Consider the following 22,837-nt stretch of genomic DNA (forward strand, 5'->3'; position numbering starts at 1 on the left):
AGGAAAAGACAAGACTGTCACCTTTTGTACCCTACTGCAAAACTTTAATTGTAGAGAATGCACAGTAACAATTAGCTGTAGCTGTTATTAGCTGTATTGGGCTCACATGGGTGCCGTTTTATTTTAGGGGGTTAGTGTCCTTCCACCATTTTCCAACACAGCAAACATGGCAGCCTGTAGATGCAAAATCTGCATTAGATTATACTGTATGTTATAGCCCAGTGCAGGATCATCATTATCATTACTATGTGCATCAGCAGAAGTAGTTAGTAGTACCAGTTGTAAAAACACTTCCATTGTATGATATACAGGAATTAAACAGCCTGTTATATGAAATGTACCAGAAAATTTTCAAGTGCTGTGATATTTTGTGTGAGAACGCAGCTCCGCCATCTCTCCAGATCTCCTCTCCTCTCTTCTCTGCATAATCCTCACGGCCTCTTTTACGCCTGACAGGAGTTCAGCACCGTGGACAGGTCCCTGGCATCTGGACTGCTGGAGCAACATGCGAGATTCCCTGGTGCTGTCCAAGGTGCTGAACCCTGGACAGAGCTGGAATGTTGGATGATGCCCAAGTAGCCTTGATGCTCTGGTGCTGTCCCAGGTGCTGAACTCCTGACGCAGGCTGAAGGGTAACATATTTGGAATTTCACAATAAAACAAGCCACACTTTCACTCTGTACTCTGGTTTAGCCATTTTTTAGAAAGTAATGTACAAAAAATATCAGGTTAACCAGAAGCGTGGCAAGTAAAACCGAAGCTATAGACCCTGGCCTGTCAGTGGTCACCTTTATAACGCAGTGCATGCGGTCTGTACATCGTGCGCGCCCTGACCTGTTCATAATTCCAGTGCACAAGCAGTGTTTTGTTACTGGTAACTACATATAAAAGCCTATCTAAGAATAAGGAACAAAGTGTTTTCATTATTGGTAATTTGTCCTGAGGGGCTCTTTTCTCTCCTGTTTGGTCCCCCCCCCCCCCTCAACTGTGCAGAGGACTGTGTAGAAGGCGGGTCAGAGCGTCAGTGTGGGAGAAATCCAAGGGGCCCATCATCAGTTGCGCTGAGTGAGCCGAGCTGAGAGATGCGCGTTCACTGAGCCGGGGGAAGAAGGACCGCTGCCTTTCCCTCCACCGCGCCTCACTCATAATAACCTTCTCATCACCAGCATCAGCATCCCACCGCCCTGGGCAGACTAGCATTCAAAATACTGCGCTTTCTGGATGGAATTTTGCTCTGGATTATCATAATTTGCTATATTCATATAGCTTTTATCCGTCCGGAATCGTCTCTTTGCACGAAAAGGTAGGAGCAGATTATATATGGGCTTCTTTTTTTTCATTCAACCCGTCCTCAATGCTTTAGGTGTTCCGTGAATGTATATGTGTTGTGGGATTCTAAAGTTTTTCTACAAGAATTTTCTTTTTCTGCTAATCTGATGTTGGGATTGGTGAGTTTGGGTTTAGATGGGGATTTCAACGCAATGGGATGGTTTGGATGGTTAGTTTGAAAGCTCTCAGCCGCAGTTCAACCACGTAAGAGCGGGTGATTTGTGGCACAAAAAAAAAAAAAAAAAAAAAAACATCTCCAGAGACCACGCTGACTTATCAGTGCTGAATTTGCGGCAAATATATTTGCGGTGAATAAGTGAGGAGCGCCGAGACGGAAAGTTTCGGCTCACCGGATCGCGTCTCTCGGTGGGAACAGCCTGATTATACCTTAAACACGGCAGCAGAAGCCGCTAGAACTTCTAACGATTTGCAATGATTCCTTGCAACTGCAAACACGACTCCTGTTCACATTTCGCTTCGTAATTTGGTAAAGGGCTCTGCTGAGCAACAGTCAGACTGCCACCGTGCGAGGAGCAGAGGGAAAGCTGGAGCGCTGCTGGAAAAGCTCGTCCGCTGTTTTATTCATCGGCGCAGGGCTGCAGGTCGGATTTCTTGTTGGCTTTGAGCGCTTTAGTTTCTGCTGAAGGTTTCCAGTAGTCTTCAAACTGATCAAAATGATCATTGTGATCTATGATAATGTTGGTTATTGCACTCGTTTTGTGAAACGTGGCTGTGTGGGACTGACAGATCCAGCGGGGTTTTCAGTAGAGACTCGAGTCATCATTATAATTTAATGTACCTACAGGAACTAATATCTGTCTGTCTTTACTGTAGCCCTGACAGTGACATCGTGCCCGCCTTTATTCCTCCCTATGGACTATTGACCAATGTAATAATATCTAATAGCCGTCATATTTTTTCTGTTATATTACATATTATGTGATTTTCTCATCTAAGGCACAAACTCTTAATGCGAGACTTTTCACTTGCAGACTAACATCAGATTTATGTCACTGGGCGACAAACAGGAGGAATAACTTTAACATTTAACATTTCTAACGTGTCCATTCAGTCTATGACGATAAGGCCTGTCGGTGCCAGATTGTGCTGCTGAGAACTTTGTGCAGTCCATCTCTTTGAAGAGGGCCCACCATTCATCTAAGACCCCCCCCCCAAATGAATTTCATAGCGGAGAGGAGCCACCTCATTTTGATTTGTGTTTCCATACATCATGATCATCATTTACTTTTTTTTAATTTTCGATTTTCATTTTTTGCTGGTGACCGCTTAGTGCCCCCCTAAAGACCCCCTGGTGGTCCCTGGACCTCACATTATCTAACCCGCTGAGGAGCAGGTCCGGACACACTCCCGGTGCAGGATACCCTTGTCTGCTGTGACTGATGTCGGATTAAATCGTTCCTCCAGGCTGCAGCTTGTGATCGACAGGGAGCACAGCGGGGGACAGAGGGGTCTCCAACGCGCGATGGGGCCTCGGTTATATTACAAAACATGTCAATAAATCTGCAGCACCAAAGCTGGATGCATCAATGCATCATTTATGGCCAATGACGGTGTGCCGTGCAGGTCATCTCATATCCTGCTCTATTTAATAATTCAGCGTGTATATATCCCGGAAAATATGTGCTTATTCTAGCATACCCATAAGTCTATGAAGAACCAGAGCTAGCTAACCTGACGCTCTGAAGCGTATGTCTGTGTGTCTGTCATAAAGGGGAAACTTTCTGTTTGTGCTCCTAAGAAAACATGTACATCTTTAAGTAGCCGAAAATAGTTTCTTAATTATCTTTTGTGCCCTCCAGAGTGAGGACTATGCTATCAAGCGTGAGGTTAGCTGAAGGGCATCTTTCATAACAAGCCTGTGAGGAAAAAATGTCGGCAAGACGTTTCGTGTGAAATTGGACTTTTTAGCACATTAGCCTCATTTAGCTCAGCCTGCAGGCTAGCCAGCAGGTCGACAGTTTGGACGTTAAGCGGAATATTGGAGCCTTCACTTTGTCAAATTTTAAGTAATTTAATATGAACCAGGTTTAAAACCTGATTTAAAATGTTGTGTTTGGGGTTAAATGCTAGCGACGTTATTTTACTGAAGAAAAGAGCCTCCATTAGTGCTTTAGTTAACTGAGAGGACATGTTAGCATTGTTAGCATTCCCTGTCACGTCAATGGCTGTAAGGACACCTGATGCCTCAGTTAGGTAATACACACAATAAGTCGTGTTAATTGAATAGAGGCCAGGGCCGGTTTTCATAGTAGACTCAGGTTTCATGGGCTCATCGAGCTTTGCTTGTTGAAGGGACACACACTCACAGCACATCTCTACAGTTGCTGAGGTTGGATTGACACAGCTGTATTCAGGGTTATTTTCACCACACACAACCTTTTAACCTCTCTGCTGTCTCACCCCCTCACTTTTTAGACAAAGACAACGATCCAGCCAGGCAACCCGGTATTGTCAGAGAGACACACACACACGCATACATGCTCACTCCTGCACAGGGACACACACGCATGCACACACACACGCACACACACTGCATTAGCATAGGTATCAGTTACTAGAATTGAATAGCTCGCCTGCTGCAGCAAGATTAACTATTCAGGGCAGGTGGTTAAAGGCCCTATTGTGTTGCATGGCTCTGTGCTACTGTCATGATTGGACAATTCGTTTGTCTGGTGGGCAGCCCACTGCCAAAACAATTGCAAGGGCAAAGGCCTGGAAGAGTACACACACATATAAGGTTTCGCCATGTGAATCATTTCTAGCGCTGCTGAGCAAATTTGAACAGAACCGAGTGAGTACAGGTGTACCAAGCAAAGGGCTATTGAGCTCGTTAATATTCCATACCAGCTCCATCCGGGTTTCTGTGATAGAATGAATCGGAATATGTATTCACTGGAAGGAAATGTGAAAAATGTTAATAGTGGTGAGATTCGAATATAAAGTGGTACCATCCTAACATCTTTCTGAATAGCTGTTTATGATTGTAATCCCCCAAAGACATGCAAATGAGAGAGAGAGTGGCAGTGGATAATTAGTCATATTTATCAGGATCCCAGCAGGCCCTTACAGATAGCAGGCTAACGTTTGAGGCTTAACACATGTTCTGGCTCACCTCAATGGATTTTCACTCATCACAGAATCAGCAACAGCAGTCGGCTAGATGCTTTTTTTTTTTTTTTTTTTTGTTCCCCGGCAAAAAAATGTCTGTATTGTGCCACCGCTGTCTGGGAATTGAACTCTCAAATTAAGGCTTTAAAACTCTTCAAATAAAATGGGTAATTGGTAGAAATGGAATCCTGCATAAAATTCTCGTAAAACGTTAATGGATGTTAATAGCGGTTATTTAGTGGTATTTAATGGCCACATTGAGAGACAAATCTGCATTGAGTGGTGCTCTCAATATCCTTTTACAGCTTGATCTAAACTTAGGCATAATTTTGTTTATCTGTAAAGCATCACTATATATTTCTCTTAACTTGTTGCACAAAAGCCTGTGCCCATTCCTCTGTTCTGCTTCTGTTGAATAACATTTTTAATGTGAACTGACTTAATTATACTAATATATGCTAATATAATATAATAGTACAAAACTGCTGCACTAAAAGTTTAATCAGCACCTCGCTCGCAGTGCCAATCAAAATGGAGCATTTGAAGTTTAACAAATGTATTGGGAAGATTAGATCTATAATGTATCTTTTTTTTTTTGCATCTTCTAAGTTTATATCTTCATTATGAGTGAAGCACATCACTTATTTTAGTTGCAGGTGCCTCTTTTGTCATTTCAAAAGACACTGAAAAACGTGAATTTCTGCTTAAAGTGATCTGTTTTCTTTTCTGCGCTCTGTCAAAGGTGTGTCCAAAGCTGGAGAGCGAACCATGGGGCACGCAACCGGGCCAACGATGAAGGCTACGTGCTTCAATCCAGGAAGTCGCCTCAAAGAGAAATCGCAAGATGCAGCTCTGAATCACTGACAAAACCCGCTAGGGATCACCTTTGTCTTAGCACTTTCACCTGTCCACTTTGTGTGGAAATTGGATATTGTTCAATATATCTCTGTATAGACCTGGCTGAGAAGATTCGATTCCGCCCAATATCAACGTTAGATCTGCCTCGAAAATAAAAAAAAACCGGATATTGCATTCTCCGCTTGACTGTAAAATTATCTATGTGGAATATAACATCCAGCAGATAAATCCAGGAACACAGCCATAATCAGATGTTATTATTACTTTGAGGATCTATCCCCAGTTCTAACCCTCTTCTGGTGCATCTTGTTATTCTCTACAATGAATCCCAAAAGCCTTCCTGGTCATGTCCTCCTGCTGCTAAGTACCATGCTGGGCCTGAGCGTTGGTTTGGAGTTTACTGGCTCTGAAGGTCAGTGGGCTCGCTACCTGCGCTGGGACGCCAGCTCCAGAAGTGACCTGACATTTCAGTTCAAGACTTCAGAATCGGAAGGCCTGCTGCTCTACTTCGACGATGGCGGATATTGCGACTTTCTGCTTCTCACGGTATCCGAGGGCAAGCTGCAGCTTTGCGTCAGCATCGACTGCGCCGAGACCACCATCGCCTCTGACAAAATGGTCAATGACAGCCGCTGGCACTTTGCCGCCATCAACAGGCACAATTTGCGGACTGGCTTGGCCGTGGACGGCCAGACCAAGACGGAGGAGGTGCGGCCCCAGCGACGGTTCATGAAGATCGTCAGCGATCTCTTCCTCGGAGGGCTTCCAGGGGACATCCGCACGTCTGCCATTACCCTGCCCTCTGTCCGTGAGCTGCCACCATTCAAGGGAATTATCACAGACCTCAGTTATGGGAGTAAGCTGCCCACGCTCATCAATAGTCAGAAGGTACGCTTGGAGATGATGGGCCTTTGCACAGAGAACCCCTGTGAGAATGGCGGGATCTGCTCGCTGGCAGATGGAGAAACCTACTGTGACTGCTCCAAAACTGGATATGTAGGTCGATACTGCACAGAAGGTAAGAGGGCTGGCTCCAGAGCTTTCTGTGTCAAGCGCTGAATATTGATTAAAATCTTTGTGAAAAATTCAGAGGGATTCCTTACAAATTTACAACTGACCTCACAACAGGTCCTCCGTCTGCCTCTGGCTCTACAGTAAAAAAGGGTGATATTAACCTCTCATATTTACATATTTGCATATATGTTGTTAAACTCATGTTATAGTGTGTGGCTTAAAAGTCATAGAATCAGAAAATTTCCTTGTGGGTTGTTGCTCTCGCAGCTTCTTTTAGAAAGTCTTCATATTTCCTGTGGGAGTTAAATTGGAGGTGATGTGCTCGGCGTTTCCTCTCCCTTCACAGTTATTGCTTTGGATGAGGAATCGTTGGATGCAGTATTAACTGATATGACTAAAATTACAACACTCAGTTCTCTTTTCTCCATTAAATGTATTCAGCTCTTGCAAGGTGGTGCAGAGACCTGAAGGTACACACAGTGTTTGGATGAGAAACAACTTCATCTGTTTTTTCCTCTGCTTCTGTGCCAAGGTCATCTCTTTTTTTTTCACGGAGTGTAATGAGATGCGCCACTTTGACATTATTCTACCCTATTCTATCTCCACACTTTAAAAGATATGGCCATACTGAGTTTCTTTGCAGCTAATACTTATGTGTACTATCAAATAGCCCAGTGACAGTGATATAATGCAGGATCCGCTTTTAAAAGTTGCTGCTAGTCCTCGCCTCTCTCATCTCTATGAAAGAACAAAACCAAACTAAAAAAATAAATAAAGAAATAAAAACTTTTTCCCTGTACAGGTAATTACTTTCACTTTTTTCCTGGACCTGCTGCTGGTTGAGGGTTGCTTAATGTGAACCTGTTTTAAAGCACACCACTGTTTATAACCTTCGAATCAATGCCAGATGATGCCAAGAATAACTTGCATTTTCCACATTTATCATATTTAGACCAGTCGTCCGGAGAATACACACTTTCACTATAATCTCAAATGCCTAACTCTTTTCTTCACATGTATGGACTGTAAAAAATAACTTAGTGTGAACAGACCCATGTCAAATTTCCACCGCCGCTGACCCACTTCCTGCCTGTCTGAATCAGCCTGACATGGTTTGGGGATGACTCCATTTTGCTTACAATCAGGGGAATGCTCACTGAATGCTACAGAGCTGTTTGCGAGCTATTTTAAACTGTGTCTAATAGAGTTAAGATTTAGTTAAGATGCATTTAGAAGAATGCAGGATGCTGCGTTTTGCTTTCATAAGATGTCCTATCATTTGCTGCTCAAACGAAGCTGTTTGGAGCTTAAATCCCGAGCGCGAGCCTGTGGCATTGCTCGGGACAGCACGCGATGTGCTGGTTGCAGAGCAGTCAGGCGGATGGACATGAACTTGCCCCCTTTTCGCCTCATCCCATTTGCTCATTGCCTCCGTCGAACAGTCGGTGAAGGAGGAAGAGGAGGAGGAGGAGGAGGAGGCGGTCCATTTGTCTGAGAGCCTCCTGAGAGCTAACAGGGGAACTATGACATCCTCGTCTGAAGACAACCAAGATTTTAAGAGGCGCGCAGCGTGGACAGGGGCAGAGATGGTCATACCTCAGCCCCAGGGCAGAGCAAGAGTGACGAGTGAATTCACCACCGGCCATTTGTACCCCAATTTGTCCCAGGGGGTCAGCCTTTGGACAAGAATCAACCTCTGCTTCCCTTCCTCTCTGTCAGTCTCTCTCTCACACACACACATCTACATGCTTACGCACCTTTTCTCCATCCTCTTCTGTTTTCAGGCAATAAAAGTGCGAAGCAAAGAAGGGCAGTCACGTTAGCTCCCCAGCTGATCCGACTGCTGCTCTTTTCTGCCTTTCCATTAACTGATGTGGCTGATTGTTGATTATGCCACAGAGACAGGGAACCATAATTAGGAGGATAATGAGAACAGAGATGGCTAATTTGCCCGGAAAATGCCTTCACAAGCACCACCGTCAATTCAAACTGTCTATCGGCAAACTGGAGGAGAATTTTTTTATTGTTATGTCCACATGTCTACAAGTGTCTTGATACTTGTTGTTCAAGCAACCCTCAAGCACCTGATGTTTCCAGGGCGCATTCCGAGTGATCAAACGCCATTTTGGTTGCTGTTGGATGTGAACAACTGCTTAGCACACCTGTCGGCATACTGTTGATTATGCTGTACATTAATGAGCAATGAAAGCAATCTGTCAAACCTGTGAATATTTATGTGTTACATTATCAGGCTGCATGGCCCCGCACCTCACATGCATGCACTCAGACATATTTGCATTTACTGGCGTGCACACAGGCACACACACACACACACACACACACACATACGCAGACAAGGAGCAACAAGGCCCCGGAGCTGCTCGTTAAAACGGGCAGATGGCTGACTGACTGAGTGGACTGGGCCTCCGAAGCATTTTGCCAGCTGTATTCCTAATAGTAGTCTGCTAGCCCACTGGCCTAGAAGGGAAATACAAGGAGTGAGCAGAATTAACACATGAGATGAGAAAATGAGAATGGAAAGTGTGGTAGAGCCTGTTTGTGCCACAAAAATCCATATTCCCACACTGTTTGCCCATTTTACTGTGCAGTTCTTGCATGGTAGGATAGCCGGGTTAGCCTCCTGCTGAAGCATTGTTATTTCACCACAGCGATAATCACGAGACAGTCCCGTCTCTCCGTGAGCTCTTCCCCAAACTACCTCGGCTAGCGGCTTAGCGCCATAAACAGTTGGCCATAAAACACATGTTCAGCCTCTCATGTGGATCAGGATGTATCAGTGTGACTAAGTGTGTCAGGGAAGCGGGCTGAAATTAGACACCACTCACCACTCGCTCTCCACATGTGTCGGCTTTGGCAGGCGAATCCGCCGCCGTGGCTTCGGCCCTTTGTTGATAGCCCTTAAACTACCTCTTTCTGCGGCGTCATCTTTAATATCAACTTGATTCGGCTCCTGTTATTAGCTGTGCAAATGTCAGTATCTTTTATGGTAATGATCTGGATATTGTCCCTCATTCAGTTCAATTAAATTAATGGGGGTGACATTATGAAGTCTCTTGAATACCTTGGGGTTTTCTAGTTACAATGAGCTATGCATAAGGTCAAGGTTATTAAGAGCTACACTGGATTGTTTAATGAATATGTAAAACGATTTTTTTTTGCTCTGTTGCAATCCCACATTCTGCATTTGTAATGAACGGTTTAAGGCCCCCTTTGCCTTAAAAATATTCACTGGTTTGATGGATGGCTAGTAATTGAAGGCAAGGGCAAGCAAACTGTTAAGCAAGTGCTAAAATGGTGCCTTCAGGCTTAGCTTTGGGGATTAATAAACAGACATGGAAAAAAATGACAGTTACAATAATCTTACTATAAAAAGTAGGTCAGGGGGAAAAAAAAGGGAAAAAAAAATGGCGCAGGGACTCGCCTGATTCCAGTGCAGAGGGCATTTGTGTCTAGTGCCCAAGCTGAAAATTATGTTTGGATTTGAGTGGTGAAGCTGCTGGTAAAATAGAGCAGAGGATTACGCTTGGACCACATGTCCTCCACAGCACATTGGCTTGTTCTGGGTGCTGTCGCATCAAGAGAAAGGGCTTTATCTACATGGGAAACTGAGAGTTTAACACGCACACACAGTATATGCACGCTTAGTGAGCGCAAGCATTTGCACAGTCAGAAAATAAAAAAAATAAAAAAAACCTGTGCCTGCTTATTCAAGCATGTACATTCAGGGGTCCTAAGTCCCCCCAGTTCTCGAGAGCTGGAGCTGTGCTGCTGTCCATCAGCTGGCCACTATCTCCCTCCCACCCCCAGTTCCCTGCTGTGTCCTTCCCTTTCCTCTTCCAATGTCATCCTTCTCATGTGGGAGGAGAAGTAGCAGCCATTTTGGACTCCCTAAAGACAGAAACAGGAAAAAAAAAAAAGTCTCACCTCGCCTTCACCAGCTCCCTCTACGCTGTTTTTCTCTGCGCGCCTCCTCTCAAATGATATTTATGTCCTCTGCTGAGTTTGTTAAATTTTGCATTTTACAAGGACTTAATACTGTCGGAGAGGAAAGTAAAGCATGAAAGTCTCCTGTTCTATCCAGTGGTGGGAAACAGAACGGGCCTCTGTGCAGCCTGAGCACAGATCAAGGCACAGCACAGCCAAATTAATATCAGATATTATGCATGAGAGCCGACACTTAAAATGTTGTATGTAGTGTGTCTTAATTAAGATTTGTTCAGTTTCCTCTGTCATTCCTTGATGCTCTCGGGGGGCTCTGATTACACAAATCTCTTGATATTCATTTTAGGCTACAAGCACCAGGTTTGACAAGAAAGAATCAGACACAGCCGAGGCTCAATCCACCCAGTGATCTCTCATCTGCCCAGAATCAGACTGGTGTGTTTGACACCCACAAGGTGTCATCCAGGGGTGAGATCCTGGTGAGGGTGTTTGCTGCAGGAGATGAAACTTAATGTCTGTCTTTTTTTTTTTCTTTTTTTTTTTTTTCTGCCATGCCATAATGCGAACTACAGGAATCCTACTGTGAGCATTCCCCTGAGAAACTATAAGGGGTGTGTTGAGTTTGGGTCAGTGGCTCAGAAAAAGTTGGGAGGGTGGGCTCAAGGGGCAGAAGAGGAGGTGGAGGAGAAAGATATGGGTCTGAGAAGGAGCATCTCAAGATCCACAAACCTCACAACACCATAAATCCTCTTGGATTCATGTCTCTTTCTGTGCTTGTGAGGCACTCTGTGTGATATAAGATGCAGAATATTATGTTACTGTAACGATATTCGAAATGTGAAAGAGTTGTTTGCCAAAATGTCAATCTGATTCCCTGAGAGGACGGGACAGATGCAGGTTTTATGTGTTTCTCTCCACAGGGTAAATTCGGAAGTCTGTGTTTTGGTCAGGCATGTCAAGGGGCAGCTCTTTGCTACTTACATGGAGGCAAAATGCTTAGAAGTGTGTGGTATGTTTTGCATGTTAGATCCACATGCAAAGGCAGCTGGAGTGTGTTGCTAACGCAAGACTTCTCTTTGCTTTCTCTCTCTTCCCTTCGACATCTCCACAGCAGTCCAGAGAAAACCAGGTGAGTCTCAAGAAGGACTGTTCTACTTTTCAGCAAAAGTTTATGCATTCAGTTTTAAAAAGCAAGCGAAAAAAGGTGCAAGGAATCAAGTTCTATCATTTATAATTGCCATTTATTCAGTAAACAACCTGCAGAGCTGCTTAATATTCACATACTGGGTTGCTCTCGTTATTAGTCATTTGTGTGTTTCAGCAGAAAGCTTTCAAATGCACTTGGGAAAGCTTTGCTTTTAGCGTGATAGCCATGGTTTGCCATCATGCAAATCATGCATAATGACAATACAACTGTAGTATTGGTGTGCTGTTCTCAAATTTTCTCTCTGTCCCTCTCTGTATGATGTTTCTCTTCAAGGCCTCGCACACCTGAAGGCAGAGCAAGGTACTCTTTTCTTTGTGGAGTTCTATTTTTTTATTTTTTTCCCTTTTGCTCACTCACCGCCTGGCTTGGTTTTGGGGCGTACTTTTGCCCTGTGTGCCTTCACTACCTGTCCGTGTGCATTTGTGTGTTGCAATGCTCCCATTGTTGCTGCAGAGAAGTGGGAGGGTTTGTGTGAGTGTGTGTGTATTGGGAGGGTAGGATGCATGGCGGCATGGCATGTTCCTCATCTCACCTTCGCCCCTCTCTCTCCCTCCATGCGTCTGTGTCTCCTCACCCTCGTTTCACCCAGGTTTCTGTGTATTACATAATTGTGTACTGTTCTTGGTTCCACAGCTAACACGCAGTGACACACTCCACTGTTCCTGCTCGACCTCTGCAGCGATGGGGTGGGAGAACGGGGGGAAGGGGAGAGGATGAAAAGCAGGGAAGCAGGAGGGTGGATAAGAAAATCATTGGAATCAGGGGAGACAGCTTAGAGGAAGAAGAAGAGGGTTATGGGAGGGGAAAAGAGGGAAGTAAGGGACAGAAGTGTCATGGTTAGGTACGGTACATGTGGAGGAAACAGCCGAGTATCCCTTGCAATTATGTTCATGTTGGACAAATCTGCAGCGCAGTTTACTTCCAGTGGCATTGGAGGAAGTGGTGTGGGAAAGATGAAGGAAGGGTGTGAAGGTTGGGGTGGTGGATGCGCGTGTAGCCACACTTTCATCCGTCTCGTCACTTTTACAATCTAACATGTAAGAGCTTCTTTTTTAAACCTTTGCCTTCATATTTCTCTGATTGTAAGCAAGTGTTCTAATTGCCTCACCTTAGCTATACCGATAATAGAGAGAGAAATAGTTTCATTCTTTCTACTTGATCTCCTTGATTAGATGGAGTTTACTCACTTGTGATAAAAATGTAGTTTTTTTCTCAAACCCCAGAGTCACAAATCACAAAGTAGTTTCTAGTTCTGTAAGAAATGTTCATTTTACGCAGCACTTCGACTCTACATTGGCATAAAAGTTCATTCCTGACCTTAGAAAGTGCAGTTAAGGAAACCTTCTTACCTGAAGGTTCATTGAGTGGAGCTTTTGTTTAAATCACATGGATCCAAAAACATTAACATTAAGTTGGAGGTTGGACGTCTCTGAATTTAATCTGCGATTTTGCATAATCATCCAATAGTAATGTTTTTTTTGTGCTGATATAGGCTACGGAAGAAAATAGGGACAGTGAGTGTGGCAGGTGCGGAGGCGTCTTCCTCATAACCTATAAACAACAAAGGAGGTCAATAGAGCTTTCCTCTTTGTCTTCTTTGAGCCGCAACCAATGGTGGACGCTGCATGACCCTCGAGTAGTCACAAAGCTTCCAGCACTTACCTCTTCCTGGTGTGCAATTCAGCAGAAGATAAAGAAAATAGCGCTAAAATTGCAAAGTGTCAGTTTTGTGCTGCCTACGTCCGCTTCTCCCATTTCCCCACCATTTGCATGATTGTCGACATTTTGCATGCAAGTGTCAGCTGGCAGTGAACAGGCTCACGATGTGTAGACTAACAATAGCTTATCCCCACTTTTTGCTGTCTTTTTCTGGTGCTCCGCGCGGGATGACACTCTTCCTTCTTTTATCTCTACGGATCCTTTCTCCTCTCCAAAAACTGTAGGTAGAAACAAAGGTACAGCAATCCCTTTTTCCCTACTGTACTCTTATCAGCGCTGAAAGAGCCGTGCGTGTGTGTGTGTGTGTGTGTGTGTGTGTGTTTGCACTTACGCTGCCACTGGTTAATCATTCATTATTTGTGTTCATTAGATGTGTGTGCATACGCTCGCCTGTGTGTTTGAGAAAGTGAAAATCAGGGGACTTGATGCTTTCCAGCTAACGAGCGCCCACATTTACTGTTGCATGAAGGATGAGTGATTGAGCGGAGATGGAAAGAATTATGGTGTCAGTACCAGAGAGTGATTTCACTTGATTATCACTGTTTAATATAAAATGATGAGGGTGATGGGAGTATGCTGCGCGATGGATTATTCAGTGTCTTTGCACATAGTAAATATTAATAGTACACTTGTCTATGTGAAAATGAGCTCCACATTCATTTGTCTGTTCATATGCCAGAATTTATGTGTGTGTAAGTGCTTAACTGGATGTAACAGCTCTGTGTCTGAGGTCATGGCAGTGGCCTGTATATTGCATTTGTGCGGAGAATATCCTCATTATTCATTTATCAAAGCAATGTGATAACATTGTGTAGTTGTGTGTGTGGTCATGCATGCTGTGTGTGTGCGCGCATATGTGTGTGTGTGTGCATATGTGTGTGTGTGTGTGTGCGCGTGCCTGCTTTTTCCAGATTGAGAAAAACAGTGAATTATGATCGCATGTTTTGATATCCGTGTAATTGACTGAAACATGCCTGCAGTGACTACAGCGGCGTGTGAGTTGTCTGTGTTAACTATTCTGAACAAGTGACCGTTCACTAAGCCCGCAACCTTAGCTACCGCCGCCACGCCTGTCAAGCTTGCTGTCATTGCGTGGCACACGACGCCGTTTAGAATGATAATGGGGCAGCTTTACAACTCCGCATTGTTAGTCATTCTTGAAAGATATATCCGTCACTGCAGACCGACGTAGACGAAAGAGTTTTTAGACTGTGTTGATTTTCTGGGCTGAAATACAAACTGTCCATGGCAGTTTTAATCAGCACTAGCTAATTAAGCTAATGTTAGCTGCTGCATTGGTTGAAAAGTTACGTATCTCTTGCTAATGTTCTTAGTGAGTCTTGCTGTTTTATTTAGATTTAGTCAGAAGTCAGTAGGTCAGATTAGCAGAAGTCTGGCAGCTAAGCTAACATACTTGTTCATATTTTTTGAGCCAGAATGTTTTCACTTTTAACTCTACAGGAGGGGAGGATGAGGGCTAAACAGTGTGTTTGACAAATGTGATGATATCGGTTGTGCTACTTGGCTGTCGGTATGCTAAGAGACAGACATGCTAATGACACCACCCTCCAAAGTCTTTGCACACTGTGCACTGGTCTGACCGCAGCCTCATGAGCACCATGTCGTGTGTAAAAATCCAAAGCTTGAAAGACCTTTGTGCTTGATTACAGTTGCTAAACAATGATTGGGCGCTTGCTGTTTTGGGGCAAGGGCTCAGCAAACGCTCAGCTGTGGCAATCTGTCTTGATTGATAGCGAGTAAAGGTCAGTTATGTATTTTCTCACTAAAATGCATGTGAGTTGCCTGTGTTCACTATTCTGAACAACTGGCTTTGTATCACACCCTACACTGTATTCTCCCTGTGGATGGCGTGAAACCAAAAACAGAATTCCCTTACTCATCTGCATAATAGGTAGCAGTGGGCCGATCGGTGTGTAGTGAGGCGTCCCACAGCGGTTCATGTGTTAACACTGTTGCATAATAGATTAAGAAGGACGCGGGTTTGAGGCACAGCTCTGGCCACTTCTATATGGAGTCCATGGTGGTTTCCTCTTTGTGTTACAATTTCCTCCAGCTGTCTCAAGGAAATGCAAATCAGATGGACTAGGGACACCTATGGGGAATTACTCATACGTTTAAGTGTGAGTGATTGTCTCTATATCTGAATGAACCTAGCAATAACCTCTGGATAGGCAGCAGACTCAGTATGTTAAGAAAATGAATGAACAGTATCAGAATTATGGCTGCTTAATCAGATATAGCTTGAGTATCAATAGAGAAATACATGTAGTCAAGGCAATATTCAGGTTACGTAACTCAGTACGAGACATTTTATTGAGAAATACTGGGGTCATGATGTGTAAAATGAGAATGTGCCTTACAGCAGGTCCCTGTGCTATGCGATTGATGTCTCTGCAGATGTGTGTATGTACTGTAAATGGCACAGTGGTCAGAGGGCACGGTAAGTGAGAGGCTGGGGAGAACAGACGAGAGAATAGAACCGAGAGGAGCGACTGGAGAGAGTGGGTGAAGAAGCTGAGGGCTAAAGAGGGAAAGAGAAACAGAAGGAAAAAGAGTGCTGTAGATGAAGGGGCCAAAGGGGTGTGTCAGTGTTGCGAGGTCACATATTTCTAGTGAAAAATATGGAGCATCATGTCATCCGTGTACTCAAATCTGGGGCTGATACCTCCACTACCCCGGGCCATCTATCGAGAAAGTTTCAGCCCTGTGCAATCAGTGAGGCCCCAATTGTTCTTGGCTCAGAGAGGCAACTTTTTTTGAACTGTGACTTAGACGATATAGCAAACTTTTTATAAGCCATGGCAGTGGACCAGGAACTGTGCCCCAGTTAGCAGCATTGCTCCAGTTAGCGACATGCTGCACTTCAACATGCAGATATGTATAGTTTATGTGACTCCACCAAGGACATGCAATACCTCTACTTTCAGATTTTAGTGCTTTAAATGCCCTGTTTTTAAATATATCCCTCACTTGTGTTTACCTGGTTGCAGTTTGAATGGTTTCATTCACTGAATTTGACCATTTCTGGCTTGAGGGAACACAGTTGAAGATAGCACAGTCTGTATGTGAACTGAATGTGGCGAGCCCCAGAACCAATCAAAGACCTCGTTTTTCCAGCTGATTTTCTGATTTGATCAAACCTACAGCAGATGTGTCATCCGCATAATGAGGTCTGAGCATGAGGACTTACGTTTACGCTCAATAGTAATTATGTGTGCTGGTTAGGTCCATTATGTTGAGACTGGATATATGGCGCGCTGAGTGTGAAAGCATCAGCTGTTGCATGTACCACGTCCAGATGCGGTGTGCTCAAATTGATCACATTCCAGGTGTTATGTGTGCTTCATGTATTTCATTTATTCGTTTTCTGCTGTGTGTTGAGTTCTAGAATATTCTAGAATAATAAGCAACCTAATTTTTCTACACTTTATATTTAAAGTGCACAGCCCACTTAATCCTCTGCTAAGACCTCCTCGCAAAGCAATTTCTTAGCATATTTTCTGCTAACGTAACACAAACAAAAGCATTAAAAAACACACTCTGACCGTCGTCTCCTGTCCGTGGAGGCCATTATTGCCCTCTCTGGCTTGTGACATCATTATTTTCTCCCCCGTGTCGAATGATGATTGCTGATGATGATGTGCTTTCAGCGGACACCTGGATGGTGTTCACCAGCGAACGACGGTTTCGCCCAAGGTCAGAGATGAGACTGTAAGCTACAGCCTGCAGGTTCTGCTGCCAGCATGACCTAATGACTTCCCTCTGGATGCAAAAACAATGCAGTGTAAAACTATTATATTTGTGACAAAAGGTCAGCGTGCGCCCACACAATGTGCTATAGGGCGATAATGGGGTAATATTGCAGTTAATTTAAAACCTTGTTGACATGGTGTCATGAAAATGTGAGTACTGTGATTGCATATACTGTACATCATTATGTGTTGGACATTATCGCAGGCTATTGGAGAGAATTGCAATGTGCATATTGTTTCCTATTGTTCCACTCACTCCCTGTACTGTAGAAGATACAGAAGGCTATCTCATTCTGTTATGAAACTGTTTGGACTCCAGGGGTGGACAGGGAAAGAGCCCTGCCATAGCTGCTGTGGACATCGCTTGGCAATGGGGAAGAGTCCACTTTAGAGAGCAGCGAGAGTGGGAGGGAGTCGGGGGAGAGAGGAGTTCTGCCTGAGTCTAATCCCCTGCATGAAGGCTTAGGACTGAGAACTTATTCTCCTCTTCTGGAGTCACTCTCCCTAATTATCCCCTCAAAGTCCTGCCGCAAAGTTCACACAGACAAGACTTTTGCTTTCTGCCTCTGTCACACCCTCTCTGTTTCTGTCTCTCTCCCTTCCTCTCTCTGTTATATATATTCTCTCGCTGCCTGTCACCCCTCCTCTGACTCTGACTCCATCTCTCTCAGTCTCCCTCCCTGCCTTTGTCCCACCCTATTCATCTCTGTCTGCCTCAGTATTCTAGTTAGCCCTTCTCACTTTCTCTCTCGCCCTCACTCTTTCTTGTGTTTCGCCAGTACTGTGGACATCATGAGCCTCACATCACAGTCAGGCTCAAGATGGGAGTGCTGTGCTGGTGCTTACTGCCTGTCCACAGATGCTGCCAGGCTTCTGTGGGTTTTCTGTGCAGCTCTGTCCATCCTCCTTAAAGCTTTTCTGGTTGTATCACTGGACTTTGCCAGTGCTAAACCAACAATATTTTATTTATGTTTCAGCCTTTTCCAGCATATTGTTTTCAGTGCTACACAGTAGTTTCAGGCAGGAGTCTACAAATATAATTCCCCCTCAACAGTAGTCATTGGTCATGTATTATTTACCCCAAAGGATAGATAACAGAAAGTGAAGTTTTGTCGCAAGACAGATACTGCAGTAGATTTAGTTTGTTCCATTGCGAAGTGTACTTGTTATCACAGTGTTTCATTGTTTGACACGCTGATCTTGGAAATAATGTGATTGCGTCGCTGCTTTTCTGTAGAGCTGATGTGTGTGTAAGCTTTGAAATTGGCCATTGGCTAATAATGATGCACTGACATGCATCAGCCCACAATGATCGATTGTGCAAAGCTGTTTTATCATCACTGATTGGACAAAAAATGGCATTTCAGATCGCAGAGTACAGATTATGGTCATTCACTGTGTTCAGTGGTGCATGTGCAGTGGACCACGGCTGACCTTAAGACTTTACCAAGACTTTTATACATCAGCGTCTCGGTAGTACTGCTGCATCTGTAAAAGAAAAAAGGTTTTGTGGCCCTGTAGACCTCTGTGAGCGTTAACCAAGGCTACATTAGTCACAGTGACACAACTTCTTTCTACATCATAGAATCAAATGAATTGTTGCAGATTCCCTTCTGATGTACTTCTCAGAAGAATAAAGTCTCCGCTCTGTAAATGTTGTCCTTACCCTCCTGACCCATGATTGCATGTTGCAAACTGAAGCATTTGTCCTTCCTTGACCTTTGAAATGCATGAGATGGGCACAGGCAGTGTGTGCCATCAGAGGTTTGGATTGTTTGCATCCACGCAGTGTCACGGAGGCAATGGCGACAGGTTTTCCTGTTATGCCTCAGACGTTGGATTCAGAGCATCAGCTGGCACTTGCTGGCCTTGGCGCGCTTTGGTCGTGCTGTTGATAAACGGCTATTAATGGCCAGACGCTCACATTGAAATTGAGTTTAACTTTGCCTCTCCTCATTACTCAGGCTGAAACTACACCACAATCCTCGAGGTGGATTTCAAAGTTGCTAAAAATTGAGGGCATTGGTCAAATTGATTCAGCACTGACCGGCTGCTGCTCAGGCAGTCTGAAAATATGAGCTGTAAATACGGACCTCCTCTCCTGCACCTGTGGGTTTCCTCCTGCAGCTCATTGTTTCTGAAGGGATGCTGATTGGCTGGAGTAACATTTTTTTTCCCGTGGATTGGAACAGGAGCTGCCGGGGCCTAAATTGTCCAGAGCTGTGCCTGGAAAGTGGAGGTAACAAGCAATTCTGTCTGTGGTTCAAAGCTGTGTTATTAAGGAATGGAGTAGATTTTGCATTGGTTTCATTACTTTTGTTACTAGAATCTGAGGGAGGTATCGATTGTCTCTTCTGTAATTTCCTTTACATGTTTTCCTCGATTTCTCTGCTTCTATCTACGCTCCGTCTCTTTGCTTGTCTTTCCCCTCTGCTTTTTCACACTCTTGTTCCTTTCTGTTATTTGGCTTTTCATTTTCCATTTGGCTTGCATTATTCTCTGTCATGTTACGTTCTGCTCTTTCTTGTCCCCCTTCCTCCGAGCCATTTCCTGCATCTCTGGCTCCCCAGACAACAAGTCAGAGGTTCACAAAACATCAGCTGCAGTGCACAGTTCTTATCCAGACACCAACTCACAGATGCCAACCTGGCGATTGCTTGTCTCTCCCTCCTTCATCTTCTCTTTCCCTCTCTTCTGGCGTTGCGCTCTCTTCACTCCTCTCCCTCTGTTCTCTCTCTCTCTGCCGCTGACCTCTGGGATCAACCGAGCAAAACTGATTCCCACTTTTTCACGGATCATGAGTGCGTCAGTGGTTACGCAACAGAGATGGAGAGAGAGAGAGAGAGAGAGGGGAAGAGAGGGAGAGAGAACATGTGAATATGTAACTGACATATTTGTCCATCTTTATTTGCACTTGTGCTTATCACCAAAGGAATATTGCTCTCGGTTAAGCCACCTCCTCAACAAAATATTTAATATGTCTGCCTGAAATATTTGAACTATCATTATCGGCTTTGCTGCTGGGCAAACAGAAAGTGTGCACTGTCCATACACAGCGACAAGAAGGAACTCTGTGTACACAATGACACACGTTACGTCTTCACGGTGACGGATGGGGACGCGAGCTCAAGCGTTCTTACTGTACTTTCAAAGTCTGCAAGTGTTTGATGACCATGCAGTGAGGGATGGACGTTTCCCTAGTCAGGAAACCTGCCATAAATGTGCTCTTATTTCAAGTAACGATGAGTAAAACATAGTATTATACCGTTAAGGAACACAGCTCATATGCAGGAATAGTACTACACTGAGTGAACGCATTAGGCTGAGAACTGAGGAATGCTGCGTATTGTTTGTGAAGTGCCTGAGACCTTATGAGTAGGATTTATGCAAAGAACTAGGTTAAGATGTGGCTTGAAGGGCTGTATTGTGAGAGTCTAAGTATGAGCGCAGGAAGGCTTAGGAATATGTGGGTGCGTGTGTGTTTGTGCAGAGTGTTTGTGTGATTGTGCAGAGGGGTGACATGTGTAGATGTGATGGCTGCAGCCATGCATAGATGTTCACACCAGAGAGAAAGTAAACAAACATGGCAGCAGAATGGTAAGAAATGCAGCAACCAATGTTGGAGCGCGCTGCCTGTGTCTCTCTTCTTCTTCTCTCTCTGTTTGTTACCACTGCCAAGGAGGCTCTTTTTTGAAATTCTGTTTGTCTGCCTCTTTGTTTTTGTCTTTGTTTGCCCCTTATTTCAGAAACTACCAAACAGATTCCAGTAAAATTTGGTAGAACATTTTTCTTTGCCCAGGGTAAAGAGATGAATATTGCCTCAATGCTGCTTTTTTTAGCTGACAAATGTTCAGCTACAAAGCACGGAAGCAAATTTCCCTGTTTGATTGATGTTGAACCATCTTCTCACACTTTGCTTTGTGTGCAGCAGGAAGCAATTTTAGAAGGCACATACCAACTTTAAGCCCTCTCTCCCGATGTCGATGCTGATGTAATTAAATAAAAAGTAAAATCAGGCTACCTTTTCCCTTTATATATGGGCTGTGCCTGTATGTGTCTAAAATTTGATTTGTGTTTCTTCTGTTCGGCAGACTGCGCTCGCACTTCTTGGCTTGTATGTTGAGAAAAAGATGGCTGATGTGTGCTGAGATTTCACATTCACCATAAGCACTGCAGGTGCATGTGTTACCTTTTTGACTCAGTTCTTTATAGTTTTCACAGTAGAAAAGGGGAAGCGGGGGCCACTTAAGCTGCATATGTATGGGCCCCTTTGACAGAATAGCAGCTCTTTTCTGACTTGGAGGTATGTCTTCATGTGTCCGCGTGAACGTTTACGAGTGCTGAAGTGCAGCACTCGTGCAGCGGGTCCTACTCCAATGTTCTGACACACAGCGACTACAAAAAGGTGCTGTCTTTATTCAAAAAAAGTACTTCATCTAAGTTGGAGATATTTTGACCCGTGAACTCTGATGAAGGCAACGGGCACTCATAAAAAGCAAAAGAACCAGAGCTAATGGAAAAAAGCTCTGGTTCTATTCACATTAGTGTTACCAAGAGAGTGATGTTAAATGTTGAAAAAGGTGAAAAGAAAGAGGTATTCTTCAAACACCAACCAAGGGCGGCCTTTGTGAGGTGAGGAGCGAAAACCTTTCATGGCATGCCATTTGAAGGGAATAAATATTCTAAGAGCCTCGATAATATTGCATGGATTTTTATCCCGGGGTGAACTGAAGAGTAAAACATTAGGACTGGTTGTCCTTTTGTGTGATCAGACCAAGAATAACAGAATTTATATTGCATCGTTTTATAATCAGGTCTTTTTGGGGTTGTTTTACATATTCATATAAGCTATTCCTTTAACCAAACATTCCCCGGGTCATTTGCAAAAGAGGAATGTGGAGAATGTTAAAATAGAAATGTTCAGGCAATTAATATTCGCCTTACAAACATCCGTGCCCACGTGTTCTCGCTTTAATTCGCAGCAGAAAAGCTTATAATTGGATGTATCAGCAAGGAAACTCTAGCGATTGTGCACAATAGAGAGAAATTATCTTCAGTTGAATTTCTTTTTTCTTTTTTTTTTTATCGTGCCCTCAATTAACTGGGCAGTTGAGATGTCTAAGGCGGTCATGTGATCCAGAAAAGGACCCAGCATATGCTTAGTTAAAGCAAAATTAAAGAGAATAACTAACCCTGACCCCCCCCCCCCCGCTTCAGAATGAGACATGGTAGGAGCCACGTAGCAGGCAAATGCCCTTGCTCTGGTGGAGCCATTATGCAGATGATATGCTAATGAAGCCATCCGATTTGGTTCTGCTTAGGGTGCGCTGCACTGAGGGAAGATAATCAAGCGCTGATCAGCTCCCAACGCTGCACTCGCTCTGCGCTCGTGTGTGTGCGTTGTACATAACCAGCCGTGTGTGCAGTCGCACTGGTCGGCTCTCAGAAAGAGAAAATGAGTTTGGGTGCACATGTATGTTCACGTGGTGGTGAGTGTTTGGGTCTGTAATTATTTTGGGTTGTTTTCTTCTGCTTAATATGCAAAGTGGCTTCTTTGTCAGCGGTTTTCAGATTGATTCTGTTTTACTTTGCTCACTGTTAACATGGATGCACTGATCAAAACCTGCCTCCAGCATCGACAAGCCAAAATTTATCAAGTATCAAAAGCTGGAATCTCTTGGTCTGATTCTTCGGCTCTTTTATGTATTTTTAATGAGATATAAGCAGTAAATAAACATTAAATACATGGCTTATAACAGAATAATGCTGATGATTGGTTTATAAAAGGAAGCTTATGTATAAACAGATAATGAATAACAACATAGTAAAACACTGTTATAATTAT

General features: G+C 44.0%; 1 protein-coding gene across 1 annotated transcript in view; it reads left to right on the forward strand.

Annotated features, from left to right (window-relative positions):
- The first annotated feature begins 1,054 nt into the window (after positions 1 to 1,054).
- Positions 1,055 to 22,837, forward strand: part of nrxn3b (neurexin 3b) — a 274,415-nt gene continuing 252,632 nt past the window's right edge. The window contains exons 1-4 of the mRNA XM_076756314.1: positions 1,055 to 1,303; positions 5,201 to 6,334; positions 11,405 to 11,422; positions 11,774 to 11,800. Coding sequence (XP_076612429.1) covers positions 5,638 to 6,334; positions 11,405 to 11,422; positions 11,774 to 11,800 — 742 coding nt within the window. The 5' untranslated portion in view covers positions 1,055 to 1,303; positions 5,201 to 5,637. The remainder of the gene's footprint in view (positions 1,304 to 5,200; positions 6,335 to 11,404; positions 11,423 to 11,773; positions 11,801 to 22,837) is intronic.

Source organism: Chaetodon auriga, chromosome 18 (assembly GCF_051107435.1).
Source record: "Chaetodon auriga isolate fChaAug3 chromosome 18, fChaAug3.hap1, whole genome shotgun sequence".
Classification (NCBI taxonomy): domain Eukaryota; kingdom Metazoa; phylum Chordata; class Actinopteri; order Chaetodontiformes; family Chaetodontidae; genus Chaetodon; species Chaetodon auriga.